Source organism: Bos grunniens, chromosome 2, assembly GCF_055505025.1.
Source record: "Bos grunniens cultivar Pamir isolate PY7600 chromosome 2, Bosgru_T2T1.0, whole genome shotgun sequence".
NCBI classification, from domain to species: Eukaryota; Metazoa; Chordata; class Mammalia; order Artiodactyla; family Bovidae; genus Bos; species Bos grunniens.
The window spans coordinates 114,599,842-114,623,822 of record NC_141166.1 but is presented as its reverse complement, the minus strand read 5'-3'; the positions used below and the strand labels follow the sequence as shown (position 1 = coordinate 114,623,822).

At 41.0% G+C, this 23,981-nt stretch overlaps 1 protein-coding gene and 1 long non-coding RNA gene across 8 annotated transcripts in view; one reads left to right on the top strand and one right to left on the bottom strand.

Annotated features, from left to right (window-relative positions):
• The window catches only part of LOC147378578 (uncharacterized), a 73,697-nt gene extending 54,604 nt beyond the window's left edge, over positions 1 to 19,093 (bottom strand). The window contains exons 1-3 of the long non-coding RNA XR_015147923.1: positions 18,831 to 19,093; positions 6,706 to 6,770; positions 1,963 to 2,071 (exon numbers count right to left, since the gene is read on the bottom strand). This is a non-coding gene — a long non-coding RNA (uncharacterized LOC147378578). The remainder of the gene's footprint in view (positions 1 to 1,962; positions 2,072 to 6,705; positions 6,771 to 18,830) is intronic.
• GPR155 (G protein-coupled receptor 155) overlaps positions 18,133 to 23,981 on the top strand; it is a 40,279-nt gene continuing 34,430 nt past the window's right edge. For 2 of the 7 annotated variants that reach the window (XM_086358899.1, XM_086358942.1), the window contains exons 1-3: positions 18,206 to 18,427; positions 21,905 to 22,082; positions 22,361 to 22,857. In XM_086358899.1, coding sequence (XP_086215025.1) covers positions 22,392 to 22,857 — 466 coding nt within the window. In that variant the 5' untranslated portion in view covers positions 18,206 to 18,427; positions 21,905 to 22,082; positions 22,361 to 22,391. Of the gene's footprint in view, positions 18,428 to 21,904; positions 22,186 to 22,360; positions 22,858 to 23,981 lie in introns of all 7 variants that reach the window. The other 5 variants (XM_086358952.1, XM_086358931.1, XM_086358921.1 and 2 more) reach the window with 5 other exon arrangements.

The following is a 23,981-nucleotide window of genomic DNA, read 5'->3' as shown; positions in this document are numbered from 1 at the left end:
CTGTGGGTGCAGACTCCAGATAGGCTGCTACAGACCCAGGCTCCTAGCCTTCTCCATCACTAGGCCAGCCCCTGAGGCCCTACCCTCAAGGCTGGTTCCCATAGGTTCATGCTTGCAGTCCATACCACACCAGTCTGGACCCACAGACACAACTTCCAGGCTGGCCCCTAAGGCCCCAGGTGACAGGATGACTCCTGCATCCCCATGCTCCAGGCTTGTCCTCGTGCCAGGGTAGCCCTGTGGTCCCAGCCTTCAGGCCAGCTCCTATGCAGTCAGGCTCCCAGTCTACCCTAGTACCAGATAGACCCACACAGATTAAGATGATGGGCCTACCCCACTGGCCCTTTGCACCTGGTTGGCTCCCGTGGACCCAAGATCCAGGTCTGCCCATAACGACCCAGTCTCAGGTTCATCAGTGTGGACTCAAGCACCAGGCCTGCCCAGTGAGCCACTGTGGACCCAGGCACCAAGCTGACCCCTATTTACCCAAATACCAAGCCTTCTTACACGCTGACGCAGGCAGCAGACCTGCCTGCCCAAGGAATACAGTAGCAAGCCTGCCCTTAGACACACCACACAATCTGCCTAGAATCTCTGGATAGGCTGACTGGTGAAAGATTTCTGCCTGGCAAAGACAGTTTGTAAAGACTGGAAGAGATGACTACTTCCTCAAATTCATAGGCACCGATATAAGGCCTGAGGGATCAATAATCAAAGAAACATGACTCCATCAAAGAAAGCTATTAAAAGTCCAATGACTGACCTTAAAGACATGGAGATCTATGAACTGACAAATAATTCATAATAATCCTCTTAAAGAAATTTAGATCTTAATTATGTTGAATTGGTTCATAGTGATTTTCAGGCCTACTATATTCTTCTACTTCTCTGTATATACATTCTAGTAATTTTTGTGAATTTGATATTGAAACTCCAACTAAAAATCTTAATTTAGTTACTTTTAAAAATAATTGTAATATATAGTGGAACTATATGTAACCTTGTTCTGTATTTTCCAAGTTTCCTGTAAATGTGTTATCATACTTTCATAATTTAAAAAATGAAAATATTGGAAATTTAGTGAACTAAAAGAAAAGAGAGACAATTAAATGAAATTAGGAATACAATGCATGAAGAAAATGAGAAGTTAAACAAAGAAATAGAAGCCACAAATAAAAACAGAAACCTTAGCACTGAAGAATACAGTGCTTGAAGAATTCAACAGTTTCAACTGAGCTGAAATAGACTCAGTCAATCAAGAAACAAGTCGTTTGAAATTATCTGATCAGAGAAGCAAAAGGAAAAAAGAATGAAAAGAATGAAGACAGTCTATGTGAATTATGAGATACCATCAAAATAAACAATCTACACATAACTGGAGTCCAGAAGGAAAAGAAAGGGAGAAAGGAGCAGAAAGTTTACTTAAAGAAACAGTAACTGAGAACTTCCCAAATCTGAGGATACGTTTGGATGTCCAAGTTCAATGAAGCTAAGGCACGTGTGCTAAGTCACTTCAGTCATGTCCGACTCTGCAACCCTATGGACTGTAGCCCACCAGGCTCCTCTGTCCATGGGATTCTCCAGGCAAGAATACTGGAGTGGGTTGCCATGCCCTTCTCCAGGGGATCCTGCCGACCCAGGGATCATCCATGTCTCTTTTATCTCCTGCATTGGCAGGTGGGTTCTTTACCATTAGAGCCAACTGGGAAGCCCAGTGAAGCTAATAAATCCCAAAATTTCAACCCCAAATGATTTTATCCAAGGTATGATATAACTATCTAAAACCAAATGAAGAGAGAATTTTAAAAGCAGCAAGAGGAAAAAAAAAATCTCACACATAAAGGGAACCAGCAGAAGGCAATGACCAAGATTTCTCAGCAGAAAACTTGCAGGCCAGAGGAGAGTAAGATGATATATTCAAAAGTTCAAGAACTAAAAAAAAATCTGCCAAGAATACTTTACCTAGCAAGGTTGTCTTTCAGGAACGGAGAGATGGACTTTCCCAAACAGAAGCTGAGGGAGTTCATCACCATTAGACTTGTACTATAAGATATGCTGAAAGGAGTTCAAGCTGAAATGAAAGAATGAAACATGAAAATGTATGAAAATATAAAATATAATGGTAGAGGTAGGTATGGAACTAAAAGACCCTTCGTGGAAAGAACCTACTATAGGAAACTAACAATTATAATATTGTATGCTTTGTCGCTCAGTCGTGTCTGACTCTTTGCAACCCCATGAACTGTAACCCACCAGGCTCCTCTCTCCATGGGATTTTCTAGGCAAGAATCCTGGAGTGGGTTGCCACTTCCTACTCCAGGGGAATCTTCCTGACCCAGGGATAGAACCTACATCTCTTGCATTGGCAGGCAGATTCTTTATCAGTGAGCCACCTAGAAAGCCCACAATTATAATATTAGCAAATAATTATTGGCCACTTACTAGTGCAAAGGTGCCATTCAAAGGCATCAATTTAATTCTCACAGCAATTTGATAAGCTAGTTACTATAATTACCCTGATTTTATGGACAAGAAAACTGAAGCACGGGAAAGTTAAGTCACTTATCCAAAGCCACACACCTTTCAGCTTTCAAGTGGCAGAACCGAGGGTCTGATCCAGGCAGTCTGACTCTGGAGCCTCTGCACGTACCTGCCACTTCCACAGTCCAGAGGGTGTGGGGGAGGGAGTGGGTGGGAGTTAGATTCAGGAAGACTAGAGAGCATAGAAAGTAGTAATGTATGGGTAACGTATTTTCTAAACTTCAAAGAGTTGAATTATTCTGTTTTTCAAAGAGGCAAAATTAAAATTCTAAGCAATATTTACAAGGAAAATGGTAGAGTGACAGGTGAACTGTGTTCAGTAGTAAAGTGTTTAAAATTTCTTTTCTTGTCCAGGAAAGGTCCAGAGATTAATTTCAGACTCTGGGTTTTTGGTCGTTTTTTTCGTTTGTTAAGCTTACTTAAATTCATATGTTAATAATTTAATGGTAACTACTAAAAAAACAAAGAAAATATTCATGAAAGTTACTGAAATTCCTATTAGAGAATTAAGTAAATGAACGATGATACACATATATGGAATACTATAGCGCAGTTAAAAAAAAAAAGGATTGAGTTGAAATGAAAAAGTATTTATTCTCAATATTTTGAGTTAAAAAAAGAGGTTATAAAATTCTTCATTTTAATAAATACATATGTGCTTTTGAGTGCATATATACATATGTAAACATTTTCTGCATACATTAACTAAGATTATTTCTGTTGGCATTACTGAATACTTTTTATTTTCTACTATATACATTTTGGTATTGACTGCATTTTTTTTTAAATGTACACACATACTGTCTTATTATAATCAGAAAAGAAAACGATTGTGATTGAGAGGAAAAAGAAAATGTCATGTTTTGCTCTGTCTGGCCATTCCTCTAGGCAAGGTCACGAGGACAGCAGTAACATTTCTTACAGTGGATGGTAGGGAAAGCTGCTCCTGGCGAGGAGCAGAATCACCCTCTGGGGCCACCGAACTATCAGATTCACTTGATGAGAGGGTGCCTCCCACAAAGAGTGGTGCTATTCTGCACAAGGTGGCCTAACACAAGTCACACCTTTGAAAAGGGACTGTTTATATCAGTAGAGATGCCTCTTTGTTGGGACAATTGTCAATTAGATCATTTAAGTATGTGGCTGCTGCTGCTGCTGCTGCTAAGTCACTTCAGTGTTGCCGACTCTGTGTGACCCCATAGACGGCAGCTCACCAGGCTCCCCCGTCCCTGGGATTCTCCAGGCAAGAACACTGGAGTGGGTTGCCATTTCCTTCTCCAATGCAGGAAAGTGAAAAGTGACAGTGAAGTCGCTCAGTCCTGTCCTACTCTTAGCAATGTCATGGACTGCAGCCTACCAGGCTCCTCCATCCATGGGATTTTCCAGGCAAGAGTACTGGAGTGGGTTACCATTGCCTTCTCTGTGAGTATGTGGAGAGTATCCTAAAGGTTTGGCCATCTTAATGCAAGTCCTGGTTCCCACCTGGTAACAGTTGGGAAATTTGGGCCAGAAGCTTATTCTCATCAGCTTGAGATGGATTTAAGTAACCTACATGGAGGCCGAATGATTCTGATTAGCTAGGGCAAAGGATACAAGTGAGCCAAGTCAATCACAGTAGACAAAACTGGCTGACACAATCCTGGAGGCAGGCGGAAGACACTAGATGATAGACATTCATAAAGCAGTGTGGGCTTCCCTGGCAGCTCAGTGACAAAAAAATCCGCCTGCAATGCAGGAGATGTGGGTTTGATCCCTGAGTCAGGAAGATTCCCTGGAGGAGGAAATGGCAACCCACTCCAGTATTCTTGCCTGGAGAATCCCATGGACAGAGGAGCCTGGCGGGCTACAGTCCGTAGGGTTGAAAAGAGTCGGACACGACTGAGCTCAACAACAACAAAGCAGTGCAAGAGCTGGAGCCCCAAATCCAGCAGCCAGTTCCAAAGTTGAGCCAAGAACCTGAGGGAGTAGTTGCATATGTAATAGGGGTTCACATATGAGATGTCTTCCAGGAATTTCATCAAAAGATTACTTTCTTCGAGGTAGTTGGTTTTTTACTAGAGCTGACATGGAGCTGTACAATGACTTTTACTCAAGGACATCTTAAAGGCCCTGCTAGACATATTGGCAAACACATGATAAGTATACCTCGGCTAGACGTCTGACAAACATGCAGTAAGCATAACCACAGCATGATTACCAGTCATTAGTCCACACGCCCTTCATTTGCTCAGCCTTCTTAAGGCTTAAGATCTCATCTCTTAGGTATCTCTAGGGGAAAATGAAAGTGAAGTCGCTCAGTCATGTCTGACTCTTTGCGACCCCATAGACTGTAGCCTACCAGGCTCCTCTGTCCATGGGATTTTCCAGGCAATAGTGCTGGGGTGGATTGCCATTTCCTTCTCCAGGGGATCTTCCCAACCCAGGGCTTGAACCCAGGTCTCCCGCATTATAGACAGACACTTTACCGTCTGAGCCAAAGTAGGAGAGGCATTTCTCTAGGGGAAATACACATTAACTCTAAGATAATTAATATTTCCATTAGCTCATACTACTCTGCTATCTTCTTTTACCACATTTGATAGATTTTTATCTCTGTACATTCCTAGTTTATTTTATTCTGCATTGAGGATTTTTGGATCTTGACTCTGTAGCAAGAACTACAGAAACATTCTTCTCTGTGCTGGGCAGGAACTTTCTACACTTGGAGTCTAGAGTGGGGCTCCAATAACATGTAAGAATTTGGAAAATGGTGCAAAGAAGAACAATTTTCAGAGACATTTAACTTTTAAAAGAAAATGTAGGTGAATATCATGATGACCTTGATACAGGTTAGGATTCCTTAAATAAGACACCAAATGCACAAACTATAAAAGATTAGTAAAAAGCCATATTTTAGAAAATAACATCCCTGAAGAAATATAAGAGGAAATTATGAGTTTCTAAAAAACTTTAGAAGCTTTAAGAGATGATGAAATGAAAGCACTGAGGTTTTGTTACATTATCCACAATACAGTAAATGTATTGGCTGAGTTACTGAATATATCAGAAAAGTACTTCATCCAGTTTTACCCATAATATGAATTTTTTGACTGGAATCTGATAATGGCCCTATAGCGAGGAAATAGTGTAAATATATGAGAAATGAAGACAGGGGTCAGTTTTATTTTGTTTTGCTTTTGTCCACAAACCAAAAAGAAATGGATTTCATGTGAGAAATATGTCCTGATAGTAAAAATTCTATTGAGATGGATTTCCAAAGGAAGTTCCCAGACTCAGTGTACCCTTTTTCCCATAATAAGAACACATTTCTCTCCATAGAGGACTGAGACTCTGGAAATTTTTTCTGCCTTCCTCTAAGACAAATATTCCTGCCTGCCCTTGAAACAGATTTATAATTTCGAGTTTGTTCCCTAAATGTGTCACTTTCAGAAATTTGTATTAGAATCATCTGCAGAATCTGGGGGGAAAAGAATGGACACAATCCCAGTGATGTTGATTTAGTAAGTCTGACAGGGGCCCTAGCATCTATATTTTTAAAAATTACATTCCCCAAGTGATCATTTTGCAATGCATAGAAATGTCAAATCATTTTGTTATACACCTGAAATTAACATAATATTGTATGTAAATTATGCTTCAATTTAAAAAAGTTTTATCCCCCAGATGATTCTGGTGTGAAGCTGATTGAGCAATGTAACAGACCTTTGGACTCCAGACTATGATTAAATGCTCTGCTCTTTACCCTTCTATACCTCCGTCATGGTTGATCCCTGCCCCACGTTATTCCATCTTTCGCTCACATGACGCTCCTAGGTCATGATCAGTAACCTACACATTAAAATCACACTGAACAAATAATGTGTGGAGCAAGCAGGTAGCTTGCCAACACCAAATTGCTAGCATGTACAAAAATACCTAGTTTTACTGCACTTGGTTTTATTGTGCTCTGCAGATAACTGTGCTTTTTACAAATTGAAGGTCTGTGGAAACCCTGCATTGCCAGATGATGGTTAGCACTTTTTAGCAATAAAGTATTTTTTAATTAAGACGTGTAAATTGTTTTACAGACATAATGTACATTTGTACACATTGCACATTTAACAGACTATACTGTAAATATCACTTTTATAGGCAATAGGAAACCCCAAAGTTCATGTGACTCACGTTATTGCAGCATTCATTTTATTGTGGCAGCCTGGAACCAAACCCACAATGTCTTCAAAGTATGCCTGTAACAACAGTGAAATGAGAAGATGAGAACATGCTGAGAAAGAGACAGAATGATAGAGTGCCTGAAAGCACATCGGGAGTAAGGCCTAAAAGAGGAAACAATGGAACAGCTCTTGTCAAAATGGAGGAAGTGTCTGAACTCTAGCCCTCCGCGCTCTACCCTTTATAGAACATCACCTAGAGCAATATCCGGGCACCAGCTGGCTCCTTAGCCATGGCCTCCCATTGATCACCTTCCCTCAGAGGGACTGATACTACGCTCTCTTATTTCCCTTTCCAAGAGTGGAAGAGACAAACTGCTCTTTTTCAGATTCCTCCAATATTACTTTCAGGAACCCTCTACATTCACATAGGCTAAACTCCCTATAACAGAGGGAATTTACCACTTTTCCTGCTTACCACCTTCCAAAGTTAGCAGAGGAATTTTGGACAAACAAGAAAAGTGATCATTTCCTTCATACTCTAGTTTTTGACACAACATGGTTGTATGAGTTAAATTAAAGTGGTTGAAAAGAAAGATTCAGGGAGATGCTCCTGAATTTCTCTGAGATCACTGCCTGGGTTTGAAGGTTTCTAAATACGGTTTCAACTGCCCTCAGGGACAATCTCCTTTTGCCTCTAAAACAATTACATTCACTATGGCAAATATGGGGCTTAAGCTTTTTTAATAGCAGTTTTTCATTCGACAAAGGCTATTATGTAAAAAGAAGACCCTTAACCAATTACTGAGGCAACATATGAAATGAAATTTCTAAGGCTTTTCTAGGAATTTTATCACGTTCAGTTCAGCGGCTCAGTTCAGTCGCTCAGTCGTGTCTAACTCTTTGCGACCCCATGAATCGCAGCACACCGGGCCTCCCTGTCCATCACCAACTCCCAGAGTTCACTCAAACTCACGTCCATCGAGTCGGTGATGCCATCCAGCCACCTCATCCTCTGTTGTCCCCTTCTCCTCCTGCCCCCAATCCCTCCCAGCATCAGGGTCTTTTCCAATGAGTCAACTCTTCGCATGAGGTGGCCAAAGTATTGGAGTTTCAGCTTCAACATCAGTCCTTCCAATGAACACCCAGGGCTGATCTCCTTTAGGATGGACTGGTTGGATCTCCTTGCAGTCCAAGGGACTCTCAGGAGTCTTCTCCAACACCACAGTTCAAAAGCATCAATTCTTCGGCACTCAGCTTTCTTCACAGTCCAACTCCCACATCCAAACATGACCACTGGAAAAACCATAGCCTTGACTAGATGGACCTTTGTTGGCAAAGTAATATCTCTGCTTTTCAATATGCTATCTAGTTTGGTCATAACCTTCCTTCCAAGGAGTAAGCATCTTTTAATTTCATGGCTGCAGTCACCATCTGCAGTGATTCTGGAGCCCAAAAAAATGGAGTCTGAAACTGTTCCCACTGTTTCCCCATCTATTTCCCATGAAGTGATGGGACTGGATGCCATGATCTTAGTTTTCTGAATGCTGAGCTTTAAGCCAACTTTTTCACTCTCCTCTTTCACTCTCATAAACAGGCTTTTTAGTTCCTCTTCACTTTCTGCCATAAGGGTGGTGTCATCTGCATATCTGAGTTAGCATTATATAAACATCTTGTCTCCAAAATGTACACCCATGGGAGAGGGCTTGAGTTAGGCTATTAGAACGAATCATATGCCAGGCTTGAGGACATAGTTAATAGTCCTTTTAGCTATAGGCTATAGAAGCCTAGATGCCAATTAACACTGCACTGAGAAACTCACTTTTATCAGTTTTATTCTCCAAGAACAACTTACTCCAAACCTAGTGCCCAGGCATCTTTCTGACTCAGTCTGGGTAGTGCTTTTATAGCTCAGAAGTCTTGAGTTCCGTGTCCTGTTTCCACTTTTTGGAATGGCTTAGGGAAAGCTTGCATAGAAGTTAAGGTAAAAGGAAAGTCTAATTTTTGGAATTGTAGGGACATTTAAATATTTGTAGAATTGATTCTTGGGACATTATCACATTTAGTCTATGTCCAGTGCTCAGCTGCTCAGTCATGTCTGACCCTTTGTGACCCATAGACTATAACCCACTAGGTTCCTCTGTCTATGGGATTTTCCAGGCAAGAATATTAGAGTGGGTTCCCATTTCCTCCTCCAGGGGATCTTCCCGACCCAGGGATCAAACCCACATTTCCTGTGTCTCCTGCGTTGCAGGCAGATTCTTTACTGCTGAGCCATCGGGGAATAACAGTTCCTCATGATTTGGCTTTTTCAGCCATTGATAGTCACAACACAATCTGGTTCCTCTACTGCCACTCAGAGACTTGAGTTCTGTTACTTCTTCTTCAGCTACTTTTGTTGACATTTGAAAGAATCAGCACAAGAAAGAGCAGGTGTTTCTGTCCTAAGTTCTCTAAATACAGAAGCTTCATCAAAGTTTTTAGCTGGCATTCCAAGAGTTGGCAGGGTAACAGATATTTACCTGGTGCCTACTGTGTGCCAAGCACTGTTCCAGGTACTAAGGATACCTCAGAAATCAACACAGATAAAGTGCCTACCCTTTTGAGGAAGGAAGGAATGTAGAACTCCTGAAACCCAAAATCTACTGGAAGAATGCATCTGAGGTCTATCTATGCTTAACTGATATGCTGAAGATATGATAGATAACTTGTTTTTTGAACTAGCTATTAAACTCAAAAGTTCCATTCAGGTTTTAACAAGAATCAGCTAAAGACCTTACTCCAAAGTCAAAACTAAATCTGAGGTTTTGCCACTTCCTCTTTATATCATACAAATTTGGTTAGTTTTACAGTGTTTCATCTTAGAGATTATTCAAATTACAAAATGTTATACACATTTATAAGATTCTTTATTGAATGACTGCCTATTACATAAGTTTGTCTGTGAGCAACTTTTTGACTGAACAAACTAGTAGTAAAAACAGGAGTATTTTTTGTTCTTCATTTTCATTTTCCTGATCTCTAACCCTTTTACAAAAAAAAAAGAAAAGGTCAAAACAAAACCACAAGTACCGTATCAAGACGCTAAATCTTGAGGCAAATCAGATGGGCTCCAAAATCATCGTGTTGCTATTGCATACTTTCTGCACTCTATCTTACCTAAATCATTGATTTAACTTTTAGTTTCATAATCTAATTCTGGTTTCACTGTTTTTCTCCTTAAAACTTCTGAAGTACTGACCCAGGCAAAAGCCCTTGTCTATTTAACTACATTTGAGTCTCACCGGACATCAATAAAATCAGTAACAAGGTGAAATGTTTAGATTATGTTTTCCCTAAGGAAAAAAACATATATACATAATACACATATAATATATAATCTGTATATATACCAACAACTATGGTATAACTCTTTTATAGTGGCTGGATTTCTTACTTTCTCCAGCCATAACAATAACACATGCGATTTATTTTCACTAGTTTATTATAAAAGGATATGCTAAAGGATACAAATGAACACCCAGATGGACGAGATGCATAGGGCACAGTATGTGAGAACAGAGCATGGAGCTTCCATGCTCTCTCGGGAGGAATCCTTCTCCAGGTACATCCACGTGTCCACCGACTCAGCCTTGTAAGAATATTTTAATAGCAAATTGAAAAGGGGAAAAAGCCACTATGTATTAACAAAAATACAATGTTGAATAAAAAAAAAAACAGTTTTCAGGGTTTTACCTTGACACGTCAGAAACTGTGGCTGAGATGGTAAAGAATCTGTCTGCAACTCGGGAGACCTGGGTTGGATCCCTGGGTTGGGAAGATTCCCTGAAGGAGTGGGGGGCACGGCAACCCACTCCAGTATTCCTGCCTGGAGAATCCCATGGACGGAGGAGCCTGGTAGGCTACAGTCCATGGGGTCGCAAAGAGTCGGACGCAACTGAGTGACTAAGCACATAGCATGTAAAACAACAAAAAGAAGCCATAATTTCAGAGGATGTTTATATAAAGCCATAAACCCAGCTAAGTGAAAAGCTCCCTGTCCATTACCAACTCCTGGAGTTCACTTAAACTCATGTGCATCAAGTCGGTGATGCCATCCAGCCATCTCATTCTCTGTCGTCCCCTTCTCCTCCTGCCCCCAATCCCTCCCAGCATCAGGGTCCTTTCCAATGAGTCAACTCTTCACATGAGGTGGCCAAAGTATTGGAGTTTCAGCCTCAGCATCAGTCCTTCCAAAGAACACCCAGGGCTGATCTCCTTCAGAATGGACTGGTTGGATCTCCTTGCAGTCCAAGGGACTCTCAAGAGTCTTCTCCAACACCACAGTTCAAAAGCATCAATTCTTCTGTGCTCAGCTTTCTTCACAGTCCAACTCTCACATCCATACATGACCACAGGAAAAACCATAGCCTTGATGGACCTTTGTTGGAAAGTAATGTGTCTGCTTTTGAATATGCTATCTAGGTTGGTCATAACTTTCCTTCCAAGGAGTAAGTCTTTTAATTTCATGGCTGCAATCACCATCTGCAGTGATTTTGGAGCCCCAAAAAGTGAAGTCTGACACTGCAGAGAGAAGAAAATAAATGGGTCCTTGATGACAGTTCGAGTCATAGGATTAAACCTCACCTGAAGCCAGTCAGGAAGCAACAGTTAGAACTGGAGATGGAACAACAGACTGGTTCCAAATAGGAAAAGGAGTACGTCAAGGCTGTATAGTTTCACCCTGCTTATTTAACTTATATGCAAAGTACATAATGAGAAACTGGGCTGGAAGAAGCACAAGCTAGAATCAAGATTGCTGGGCTGCTGCTGCTGCTAAGTCACTTCAGTCGTGTCCGACTCTTAGCGACCCCATGGACTGCAGCCTACCAGGCTCCTCCATCCATGGGATTTTCTAGGCAAGAATACTGGAGTGGGGTGCCATCACCTTCTCCAGTGCATGAAAGTGAAAAGTGATCAATAACCTCAGATGTGCAGATGACACCACCCTTATGGCAGAAAGTGAAGAGGAGCTAAAGAGCCTCTTGATAAAAGTGAAAGAGGAGAGTGAAAAGGTTGGCTTAAAGCTCAACATTCAGAAAACGAAGATCATGGCATCTGGTCCCATCACTTCACGGCAAAGAGATGGGGAAACAATGGAAACAGTGAGAGACTTTATTTTTGGGGGCTCCAAAATCACTGCAGATGGTGACTTCAGTCATGAAATTAAAAGACAGTTGCTCATTGGAAGAAAACCTATGACCAAACTAGATAGCATACTAAAAAGCTGAGACATTACTCTGACAACAAAGGTCCATCTAGTCAAAGCTATGGTTTTTCCAGTGGTCACGTATAGATGTGAGAGTTGGACTAGAAATAAAGTTGAGTGCCGAAGAATTGATGCTTTTGAACTGTGGTGTTGGAGAAGACTATTGAGAGTCCCTTGGACTGCAAGGAGATCCAACCAGTCAATCCCAAACGAAATCAGTCCTGAATATTCATTGGAAGGGCTGATGTTGAAGCTGAAACTCCAATACTTTGGAGTGCGAATAACTGACTCATTGGAAACGACCCTGATGCTTGGAAAGATTCAAGGCGAGAGGAGAAGGGGACGACAGAGGATGAGATGGCTGGATAGTTTCATGGACTCAATGGACATGAATTTGAGTAAGCTCCAGGAGTTAGTGATGGACAGGGAAGCCTGGAGTGCTGCAGTCCATGGGGTTGCAAACAGTCAGACACAACTGAGTGACTGAACTGAAGTGACTGAAGGAGAAATTGGTGCTGTCAGGAAGGGGACAGGGAGTTTCAAATAAACTAAATATTTTTTAAAGACATTGAAATTATATTGCTGTTGTTTGTTCAGTTGCTCAGTCATATCCAATTCTTTGTGACCCCATGTACTGCAGTATGCCAGGCTTCCCTGCCTTCACCGTCTCCCAGAGCTTACTCAGACTCATGTCCATTGAGTCAGTGATGGCATCTAACCATCTTATCCTTTGTCATCCCCTTATCCTCCTGCCTTCAATCTTTCCCAGCATCAGGGTCTTTTCAAATAAGTCAACTCTTCACATCAGGTGGCCAAAGTATTGGAGCTTCAGCTTAGGATTGACTGGTTTGATCTCCTTGCAGTTCAAGGGACTCTCAGAGTCTTCTCCAACACCACAGTTCACTGATGTTTAATATGCTATCTAGGTTTGTCACAGCTTTTCTCCCAAGGAGCAAGTGTCTTTTAATTTCATGCCTGCAGTCACCATCTGCAATGATTTTGGAGCCCAAGAAAGTAAAGTCTCTCACTGTTTCCATTGTTTCTCATCTCTTTGCATTAAGTGATGGGACCAGATGTCATTATTTTAGTTTTCTGAATGTTGAGTTTTAAGACAGCTTTTTCACTCTCTTCTTTCACCTTCATCAAGAGGCTCTTTAGTTCCTCATCAGTTTCTGCCATGAGGGCGGTGTCATGTGCATATATGAGAATATTGATGTTTCTCCCAGCAAACATGATTCCACCTGTGCTTCATCCAGTCTGGCATTTCTCATGATGTACTCTGCATATAAGTTAAATAAGCTGGGTGACAATATACAGCCTTGACGTACTCCTTTCCCAATTTGGAAACAGTCTGTTGTTCCATGACTGGTTCTAACTCTTGCTTCTTGACCTGCATATCAGTTTCTCAGGGGGCAGGTAAGGTGGTCTGGTATTCCCATCGTTTTCAGAATTTTCCAGTTTGTTGTGATCTACACAGTCAAAGGCTTTAGCGTAGTCAATGAAGCAGAACTAGATATTTTTCTGGAATTCTCTTGGTTTTTCTATGATCCAACGGATGCTGGCAATTTGATCTCTGGGTTCCTCTGCTTTTTCTAAATCCAGTTTGAACTTCTGGAAGTTCTCAATTCATATGCTGCTGAGCCTGGCATTAAGAGTTTTAAGCATTACTTTCCTAGCATGTAAAATGAGTGCAATTGTGTGGTAGTTTGAACATTCTTTGGCATTGTCCTTCTTTGGGATTGGAATGAAAACATTCCAGGACATTTTCCAGTCCTGTGGCCACTGCTGAGTTTTCCAAACTTGCTAGCACATTGAGTGCAGCACTTTAGCAGCAGCATCTTTTAGGATGCAAAATAGCTCAGCTGGAATTCCATCACCTCCACTAGCTTTGTTCACAGTGATGCTTCCTAAGGCTCACTTGACTTCACACTCCCGGATGTCTGGCTCTCAGTGAGTAATCACACCATTGTGGTTATCTGGGTCATGAAGTTCTTTTTTGTATAGTTCTTCTGTGTTTTCTTGCCACCTCTTCTTAATTTCTTCTGCTTCTGTTAAGTCCATACCATTTCTGTTCTTTATTTTGTCCATCTTTACATGATATGTTCCCTTAGTATCTCTGAGTTTCTTGAAGAGATCTCTAGTCTTTCCTATTCTATTGTTTTTCTCTACTTCTTTGCATTGCTCGCTTACGAAGGCTTTCTTATCTCTCCTTGCTATCTTTGGAACTCTGCATTCAAATATATTTCCTTTTGGAAAGGTATACCTTTCCTTTTCTCCCTTGCCTTTAGCTTCTCTTCTTTTTTTCAGCTATTTGTAAGGCCTCCTCAGACAACCATTTCGCCTTTTTGCATAGCTTTTGGGGGGAATGGTTTTGATCACCACCTCCTGCGCAGTGTCACAAACCTCAGTCCGTAGTTCTTCAGGCACTCTATCAGATGTAATCCCTTGAATCTATTTGTCACTTCTATTGTATAATCATAAGGGATTTCATTTAGGTTATACCTGAATGGCCTAGTGGTTTTCCCTACTTTCTTCAATTTAAGTCTGAATTTGGCAATAAGGAGTTCACGATCTGAGGCACAGTCAGCTTCCAGTCTTGTTTTTGCTGACTGCATAAAGCTTCTCCATCTGTGGTAGCAAAGAAAATGACCAATCTGATTTCGGTGTTGACTATCTGGTGATGTCCATGTATAGTCTTCTCTTGTGTTGTTGGAAGAGGGTGTTTGCTATGACCAGTGCATTCTCTTGCCAAAACTATTAGCCTTTGCCTTGCTTAATTTTGTACCTCAAGGCCAAACTTGCCTGTTAGTCCAGGTATCTCTTGACTTCTTACTTTTGGATTCCAGTCCCCTATGATGAAAAGGTCATCATTTTGTGGTGTTAATTCTAGAAGGTCTTGTAGGTCTTCATAGAACAGTTCAACTTCAGCTTCTTCAGAATTACTGGTTGGGGCATAGACTTGGATTACTGTGATACTGAATGGTCTGCCTAGGAAATGAATAGAAATCTTTCTGTCATTTTTGAGATTGCACCCTTTTGTTGTTTTTGAGATTTGTCGTTTTCGAAATTGCACCCTTTTGTTGACTCTGCGGGTTTCTCCATTTCTTCTAAGGGATTCTCGCCCACAGTAGTGACTTCAAACAACACATTGTAAGTCAGTCTGAACACTTCTACTGTTTTATCTTCCTCTTCTTTACTTATCTTTGATTAGACACTATGGATGGTCCAGAGTCCAAAGAGAGAAAGTCCAAAGAATTTTAAGGGAGATAATCCTCAACTTTTCAATAGGGAATATTCAATAGGTGTTGAAAGTTATGATAGAGATCTATATTTATGCATAAAAATGTTAAATATTATTAAGTGAAAAAGATTACTAAAAATCATGTGTTTGAAAAATAATGTGTATTGTATGACCTTACTTTTCTTTACTGATTTTTATATGCATAGGAAAAAGTAATACATTTACAGTAAAGTGTTAAACAAGTTATCTGAGGTGTTGTGCTTTTCACTTCCTATTTTCAGTTAATAGTACATATAGGTCAGCATCTCACAGAACGACTAGCAGACATGATAATGGAATTAAAAGTTTACCTTATGGCATTCATCAATAAATGCTTATCTAAGAAGGATTTTTGATGAAGTCCTTCCTCTCTGTAAACACTTTTTTCCTAGAGCCATTGTCCCCTGGCCAGCTGCTAGTACTGGAAAACTTGTCCACTCTGTGCAGCTGGCTCCAAACCACATCTTTGGCTGTGTTTTTTCTCTGTCTTCAGCTTCTGTTTTCTCTTCCAGTGTCTCCTAGCAATCTTACAGGTGCTGACACTATCATGAGCAATTAGTTCTGAACAGTGAGCACTAGATTCCCATTCTCTTGCTGGCTGTTCTTAGACCAATAACCAATCTCCAGGACCTCAAATGAAGGTGATAACTTCTTCAAGAGAGGAGACTAACTTTCTTGAGATTTGAGATTTTAGGCCTAAAACCAAATTCATTATCTTCTGTAACCACTTCCCTCACTTGAAACATTTCTTCATCTTCAGATAACAGAATGATAGGAAAGGGTGGAGACTTACAACTAGTAAGGGTATTAAGAGTTTCCCTAGTTTTATTCCTTTACTTTATTGTAGTTCAGTACAGTTCAGTTGCTCAGTCGTGTCCGACTCTTTGCAACCCCATGGATTGCAGCATGCCAGGCTTCCCTGTCCATCACCAATTCCCGGAGTTTACTTAAACTCATGTCCATTGAGTCGGTGATGTTATCCAACCATCTCATCCTCTGTCGTCCCCTTCTCTCACCTTCAATCTTTCCCAGCACCAGGGTGTTTTCAAATAAGTCAGCTCTTCGCATTAGGTGGCCAAAGTATTGGAGTTTCAGCTTCAACATCAGTCCTTCCAATGAATACCCAGGGCTGATCTCCTTTATGATGGACTGGTTGGATCTCCTTGCAGTCCAAGGGACTCTCAAGAGTCCTCTCCAACACCACAGTTCAAACGCATCAATTCTTCAGTGCTCAGCTTTCTTCACAGTCCAACTCTCACATCGATACATGACCACTGGAAAAACCATAGCTTTGACTAGATGGACCTTTGTTGGCTAAAATGTCTTTGCTTTTTAATATGCTGTCTAGGTTGGTCATAATTTTTCTTCCAAGGAGTAAGCGTCTTTTAATTTCATGGCTGAAGTCACCATCTGCAGTGATTTTGGAGCCCCCCAAAATAAAGTCTGCCACTGTTTCTCCATCTATTTGCCATGAAGTGATGGGCAAAGATGCCATGATCTTTGTTTTCTGCATGTTGAGTTTTAAGCCAACTTTTTCATTCTCCTCTTTCACTTTCATCAAGAGGACCTTTAGTTCTTCTTCACTTGCTTTATTGTAATGGATGAGCAAATACCTAGGTTCATTATCTCCTTCCTTTTCTCAGCCCTATCAATAATCCAGTCCTAACAGTTCTTTTGTAATGTCTCTCAGGTCTTTTTCATTCTTTTCATTACCACCACCCCCAAGTTTTTATTTCCTCTTGGCTTGTTTTTTTCCCCAAAGTCATCTGTTTTTCTTGCTTTCAGTCTTTCAACTTACCCTGGGAAAGCTTCCAGATTGCATATCCAAAATTAGTGTAATCACTAAGACATGTTCTCATGGAAAAAAAAAAATTAATGGTTTTATTGTGGTCAGAGGATATGGTCCAAAGTCCAAGGCCAACCTAAGAAACTTCCTAGAGTTTCACCCTACCTTTCATGTCCAGGGCTATCTTCCAGTTTTTCGCTATAAGTCAAAGCTCAATAAATATTCCATTGAATTCATCTCCAAACTTCCTAAATAAATCCTTTCAGCTTTGAGATATAGTCAGATTAAAAAAAAAAGTAGCCAGGTTCTAGGCAAAAAAGGATGGCTGTTAAAAGTTAAGATAGAGAACAAGGGTAAAATGAGGAGAACAGGGCAGAATGCATTATTTTCCTGTATCTTCAGTTCCTGCTCTGTTAAGTTTTCCACGAATACATCAGTTTTCTCTCAGTACACTGAGCGGGTAGGCATGGTTCAACCCACAGTAGAAACACAAGAAGTCAGCGACTGGGTGCTTATTTACTAAACCAGACACAACATGGCTCAGTCGGCAAAGAATCTGCCTGCAATACAGGAGACCCGAGTTCGATTCCTGGGTCGGGAAAATCCTCTGGAGAAGGAAATGGCAACCCATTCCATTGTTCTCGCCTGGAGACTCCCGTGGACAGAGGAGCCTGGCAGGCTACAGTCCATGGGATCGCAAAAGTCAGGACTTGTAGACTAAACCACCACTACCAAACAGAATAAAAAGCTTTACATTTTAGTCTCTGATCTAGGACGGTCAAAGTCACACTGCCTTGGGAAAGGTGAAAGGCAGGAGTCTGACCCACGATTCTGACTCTTTAAGGCCTTGTTTTTAAACTGAACTATATAAACGACTAGGCTAATCGAGAGAGGGCTAGGCAGACCACACGAGGCTGGGGTCAGGCGGAAAGACAAGAGGCTTCTGCACCTGAATTTAGGGGAAAGAGAGAAACCACAAAGCCCCCACAGCTGCCGCCATTTTGCGGGAGCCGAGCGGCCGGAAGTCCTGCCGCCGGCTTCTGGCGGCTCGCAGTAGGCGTGGGGAGAGGAGCGGGAGGGGGGAGGGGACGTGGGTGAGAACCAGGGGCCGCCTCTCGGCGGTCGGGGGCGGAGCGAAAGGGCGGGGCCGGGGCCCGCACAGCTCCGGGGTTCCCCTGGCTGGGGCGGGGCTTAAAGGAGGGGCGGGGCGGGGCGGCACGGGGAGGAGTTGACCTGGTCCCAGCTTACTAAGCCGCTCACTTTCTCGGAACGTGACTGAGCTGCTGTAGCCTGACCCCGGCAGCCGGCAGCTCTCTGCTGGGAGGGCTGTGGGTGGGAAATGACGGTGATTTCCTCCCTGCTTGGTCCACCTCGAGCATCGACTCCCTTCTCCCGCGGCCCCAGGGCTGCAGACGTAGCAGGTGAGATGGGCCCCTGGGGCGCCGACCTGCGCGGTCCCATTCCTTTACGGACCCCTGGTGCCCCCGCTCTCGCTCCTCCAGTCTGAGCCGGTGAGCAGCGCCTAGGCCCGCAGTCCGCTGCCTGCGCCTGCCCGCCTCTGCCCCGCAGCGCCTGCCTTTAGGACGTGCGGTCCACCCGGGAAGACAGGCAGGGGAAGGGGCGGCCTGTCCCCTTTGGTGACAGATCTGCCATCCCCCAGTTTGAGGAGCGCCTCACTGTACGTGCATCCACCATATCGTTCTGACTCTTCCCATTATTCTGGGGGGTGGCCTCAGCGAATGCCATCCTGGGAGTTTGTGCCCAGGTACCTGGAGCGTTGCACCAAATTGTCTCCCTTATCCCTTTTAGGAGCATTTCACTTACCTTGCGATGTGACTACCATGCCCCGGGAAAGCTGAGCGTCCAACTTTTTATCCCGAACACTTCCACTGCTGCCTTCCCAGGCATTGGGTGGCAGCTGTTCTTTGGGCGGCCTGTTTGATTAGGGATTCTCTACATCCTTATCTTAGAGGGCCGAAGTCTGTCACCGCCGACAAGGCAAGAGGCAGCGCTCAGCCCTCCCCACCCTGGGTCTCTAGGGAGGACATTTGGTCCCCGGCAAGTAGGTGGGAGTGGGTGGATGGTGTGAGTGTCGATGTTGGAAAGTGCTTGAATGGTGCAACACTGTATTACGTTTTTCCCACCCGATAAAGGATATTGGGTGTTTGAGAAATAGACAGCCTAAGGTTTTAAAGCTTTCTCTTTGAAACCAGTCAGAACCCTCCTCCCGATTTTCACTTAATAGCAGTTTACAGTGTCAGTGGTTCCTCCTTGTTATCTAAATCATGAGTGACCAGAAGTGGCTAGCGTATAGCATTTGTCTGCTCCCGTCCCAGTGAGTGGTCTTTTTCTGTGACAAGCCAACTTTTTGTTCTTTAACAAGCATTGGTTTTTAAGGAGATGAAAAGACTGGATGCAATTTTTAAAAAATACTTCCATTGCTGTGGCTCCTGTTTATTTTAAAAGAATGCTTTAGGAAGTTTATTTTCTTCCTGTTGGAAAAAAAAAATTAAGATGACATAAAACTTTCTAAGTCCTTTTTGGTTATTTTGATTGCCCCTCAATTAGCAGATATTGCTTTTATGATATCAAGGAACATTAAAAGAAGCTTCATGGGAAAGGGAAGATTACTTTCCAAAGTTTTTCTCTTAATTTTTGCCTAACTGAAAGTTACACCTGGACATTGCTACAACTATTTGACCATCACCTAGAGGAACTAAAGAACTTTCCCTTCCCTGTTGATAACTAAGATCAAACTAAATTTTTAAATTGAACTCCCCTTAGTTGTTTGGTATAAAACAAAAACTGATAACCTTATAATCTATCCCATCCCTCTGTTTTAGTTGAAGGCTCTTTAATACCAAGTATGTTTGAAGAATTGGCATAGAACAATTAATTGTATTTAATTTACTACCATTCTTGTTATTATTAGGACACACAACTCCCAGTAGCTGTTATTACCATTTCTTGAAGGTCTCCTTTGTGAAAAGCTACTATAATAAGCTGTGTATAAAATCTCCAGTCCTCACAATATCCGTCTAAGGAGATTTTTACTCTCATTTTACAGTTGAAGAAGCTGAAGTGCAGGCAGGCTTAGTTGCCCGAGGAGTTGATAAGCGATAGGCCCCAAATTGGGTTCGGGCCATTTGACTCTTCACTAAACAACTGCAAATTTACTTAAAACTGTTGATTTAAAAATTATTGGAATAAATTGACATGCAAGTGTGGTTGGTACAAATAAGGGGCAGTGAGAAGTATAAGTTAGTCCAGGCAAAGAAATATAGGGAACTTTTAAAAAATAACAGAAGACTGGAGTAGTTTATCACTTTAATCTTAGCACTAGTTTTTCAAATCCACATCTCTCAGGGGCTCTGAATGTTTAACGCTTTAGTTCACTCATTTACCAGCTCCTTACTTCAGTTATGACTACCTGTATCAATCAGTAGCTTTTCCAGGATATAATCTGATGCTTATTTGGTAGACTTCAAGTATGTGTGAGTATTACAGGTTTTGTGTGTATTGACCACTCCTATCTAATCCTAGTAGGAAAACAACTTGTCCTGATCCAGATTTAAACATGTTTTTAAATGAATTCAGCTTATACTAGGGTAGCTCAGAGAAAATTATCTCATCCACACCCCCTTGGATCAGTTGTTGTTGGTTTCTGGCCTGCCATCTGAGTCCTTAATGTTAGGTGGGTGTTTAAGAATTTAACCCTGGGCATTGTACATTTCAGGAAGCATAAGCTGTTTTACTTTTTATGTTATATAAGGTTACTTTGGATGGTTTACCCATAATAATCCTTTAGGAATTGGGAATGGTCTCTATATTAACTTCTAGTTACTAATAAAAGCTGATTAGTTACAGAGTTGTTCAAATCTAATGTGTCCCTGGCTGCAAGAAGAAAGTCTGCTAAGTATTATCATGTTAACATAAAGTTTTCCTTGCTTTAGCATTTTCTGAACATCTTTAGAACATTTTACAAGACATTTTGTGTTCTTTAACATTGTATGAACAGCTTTTAGAACATTTTAGAGCACATTTTGTGGTCTTGGGCCTGTTGCTATATATAGTAAAAAAACTTAGAATACTTAGCATTCAGAGAAAAACAAGATTCTGTCCACGAAGTAGACAGTTCCTAAGAGAGACCATTGATCCACCTAAGAGTGAAGGGTTTATACAAGAGCAGGTAATTGTTTTTGCCTCTTAATCTCCTATGTGCCTTAATCTTCAGGCACTGTGCTTGGCATTAGGAAGAAACAAAAGCATGCACAGTCCTTGCTTCTATGGCACTTAATGTCCGGTGAAGGAGACAGACATAAATCACATAGTCACTCTAATGCACAGTCTAATAAACTGAGAAAAGTGGCCTAAAGTTAAGGAACACAATTCTACTTGAGAAAGGCTCCTTGCCTGAGTATGGTGTTAGAGGAGCCTTACCTACAACAACTCCTGAATTGATTTGCATACAATTCAAAGGATGGGTAGTTGTTGTGTGGAGAATGGTAGGTGGTTAGGGAAGAGAATATTTTAGAGTGAACTGCATGTGCAAAGTCCCTGTGGCACTCAAGGGCACATTCAGTGCCGCTATGGAGCATTCAAGACAGCCAATATGTGTTTCTGGTGTAAAAGGAACTAAGACTAGGTAGGTGGGAGGCCATCATTTTTTCCTTCATTCTTTCTCTTTTATGCCACCAAAAGTTATATTTAACTTTTGTTAAGTGATTTATTTGTAGCAAATGTGTTTATAAGGACTTGATATTGAATAATATCAAGTTCCTATGAGGTAGGTCCTATTATTGCCATTTCACACATGAGGAAAGTGAGGCACAGAAGTTATTCGTTCAAAGTTAATTAGTGATATTTTATTATATTCTTTTTCCTATCCTATATTCAAGACCTTCTGCAGGCTGGAAAGGACCTTCCTGTCCATTGTGACTCCTTGATGTAGCCCTGAGAACTTCTGAAATTTCTGGACAATTTGGCTGCAGTGGACATTCAGCAGAGACTCTGTGGGCCCCATGCTCTTATCCACCAGGCGGAGCTTGAGTCTGGATCACTGGAGAAAACCACAGGGCATCATTGCAGCTGTGATATTTGTGGATGTTATTTTACTCATATCTTTTACTGAATATAAGACATAAATATTTTGAGCTGACCCACCTTTAAGAGTCAAGAGGTTGTTGTTAGCAGACATTCCCACCCTTTTTTTTCTCTTCATTGTATTTTTCTGTGATGGTAGTTGAAAAAAATTTTGTGTATTTGGCCATTTAATAAATTTAGGTTTGCCAGTGTATCCTTGCAACTAGAATTCTTGTTGATTTCACACTGAATCTTTCTTCCTTTCTTTTCAGAGCTCTGGTTGGAGTTGGAAGGTGAAAGAAAATGAATTCTTTTTCCGATATACCTGCCAAGAACTTAACCTTTGCAGTCAATATGACCAAGACTTTGTCTTCACCAGTTACACATGGATTTAATTCCACTAATGACCCACCTTCAATGTCAATAACAAGGCTTTTTCCAGCCTTACTAGAATGCTTTGGCATAGTCCTTTGTGGCTACATAGCAGGAAGGGCCAGTGTTATAACATCAACACAAGCAAAAGGACTGGGAAATTTTGTCTCCAGATTTGCACTTCCAGCTTTACTATTCAAAAACATGGTCGTACTTAATTTTTCTAATGTGGATTGGTCTTTTCTATACAGTATCTTAATTGCCAAAGCTTCTGTATTTTTCGTTGTATGTATATTAACGTTACTGGTTGCCAGTCCCGATAGTCGATTTAGCAAAGCCGGACTATTTCCTATTTTTGCTACACAAAGTAATGACTTTGCATTGGGATATCCTATAGGTAAGTTATTTTTTATTTTTTAAGTTTTAATAAATTTCAGGTGTTTTAGGAGGTAATAAAATGTAAGCCTTTAACTTGAATCTTTTGACTGTGTGTTAGCGATTTATACCTCATTCTTGTATCTAAGAAATCTTTCATGTTTTTTCTTAAATATGTCTTAAGTTAGTTGGATTATATATTTTTTCAGAGTTTGAGGCACCTTCAAACATCTACTTAAAATAAATGGTCGTGTCCAAATAAACTTTGAGCCCTCTAATAGTATTCTTTTTCTTCTCCACAGTCACATATGAAAGAAGTTTAATTTCCAGAAGAGATCTGGAATTTGAGATCATGATTTAAATTATGTAAAAAGCATAGGCATACACCTGTTTAAAAACAGTCATTATTAGGTGTTAGCAGTGGAAATTTATGAGGGACTTTTTCCCTTCCCTATTTTTCTTACCATTTAGAGTATATATTACTTTACATTAATGCCTGTTATTGAATTTGTTATTCAAAATATCAGTGTGCTTTTGTTGAAGTTAATTTCTTGTTTAAGAACAAAATGATGTGTTTTTTTTTTAACCTTTCCAACTTTTCCTCCTTTAAATTTCCAACTCTTTAAACAGCCTAATTTTATGTTTCCATATGTATGTTTCCTAATGAAATAGTAAACATACCAACTGGGACTGTTTAGATATCTTAGAAACATATTCTGTTTTCCAAACTGCCACCAATGTGTGTAGTGTACTTTAATAACTAGTCTTTAATATTCTTTATGTTAAAGTTTATGTTGTGCTCTGATCATTTATTATAATGTAGGGATCTGAATATTATGAATATAGTCATTTTTTTCCTTCATTTATTGATAGGAGCCTGTTAGCACCAATGACCATGCTAGCTGCTGGGAATACCCTTGTGAACAAAGTTCTTGTACATATTGAATTTACATTTTAATGGGAAAATAAAAATAATATCAGGTAATTACAAGGGCCATAAAAATAAAGTAGTGTTATTTTATAAGGAGGTGCTATTTGAGGTGGGAGGTAGGATCAGTGAAGGCCTCTCTGGTGATATATCTTCTGGGCAGAAACTAAATGAAACTTAATGAAATTAACGATTGGAATCTGCCATTAACTTTCAAA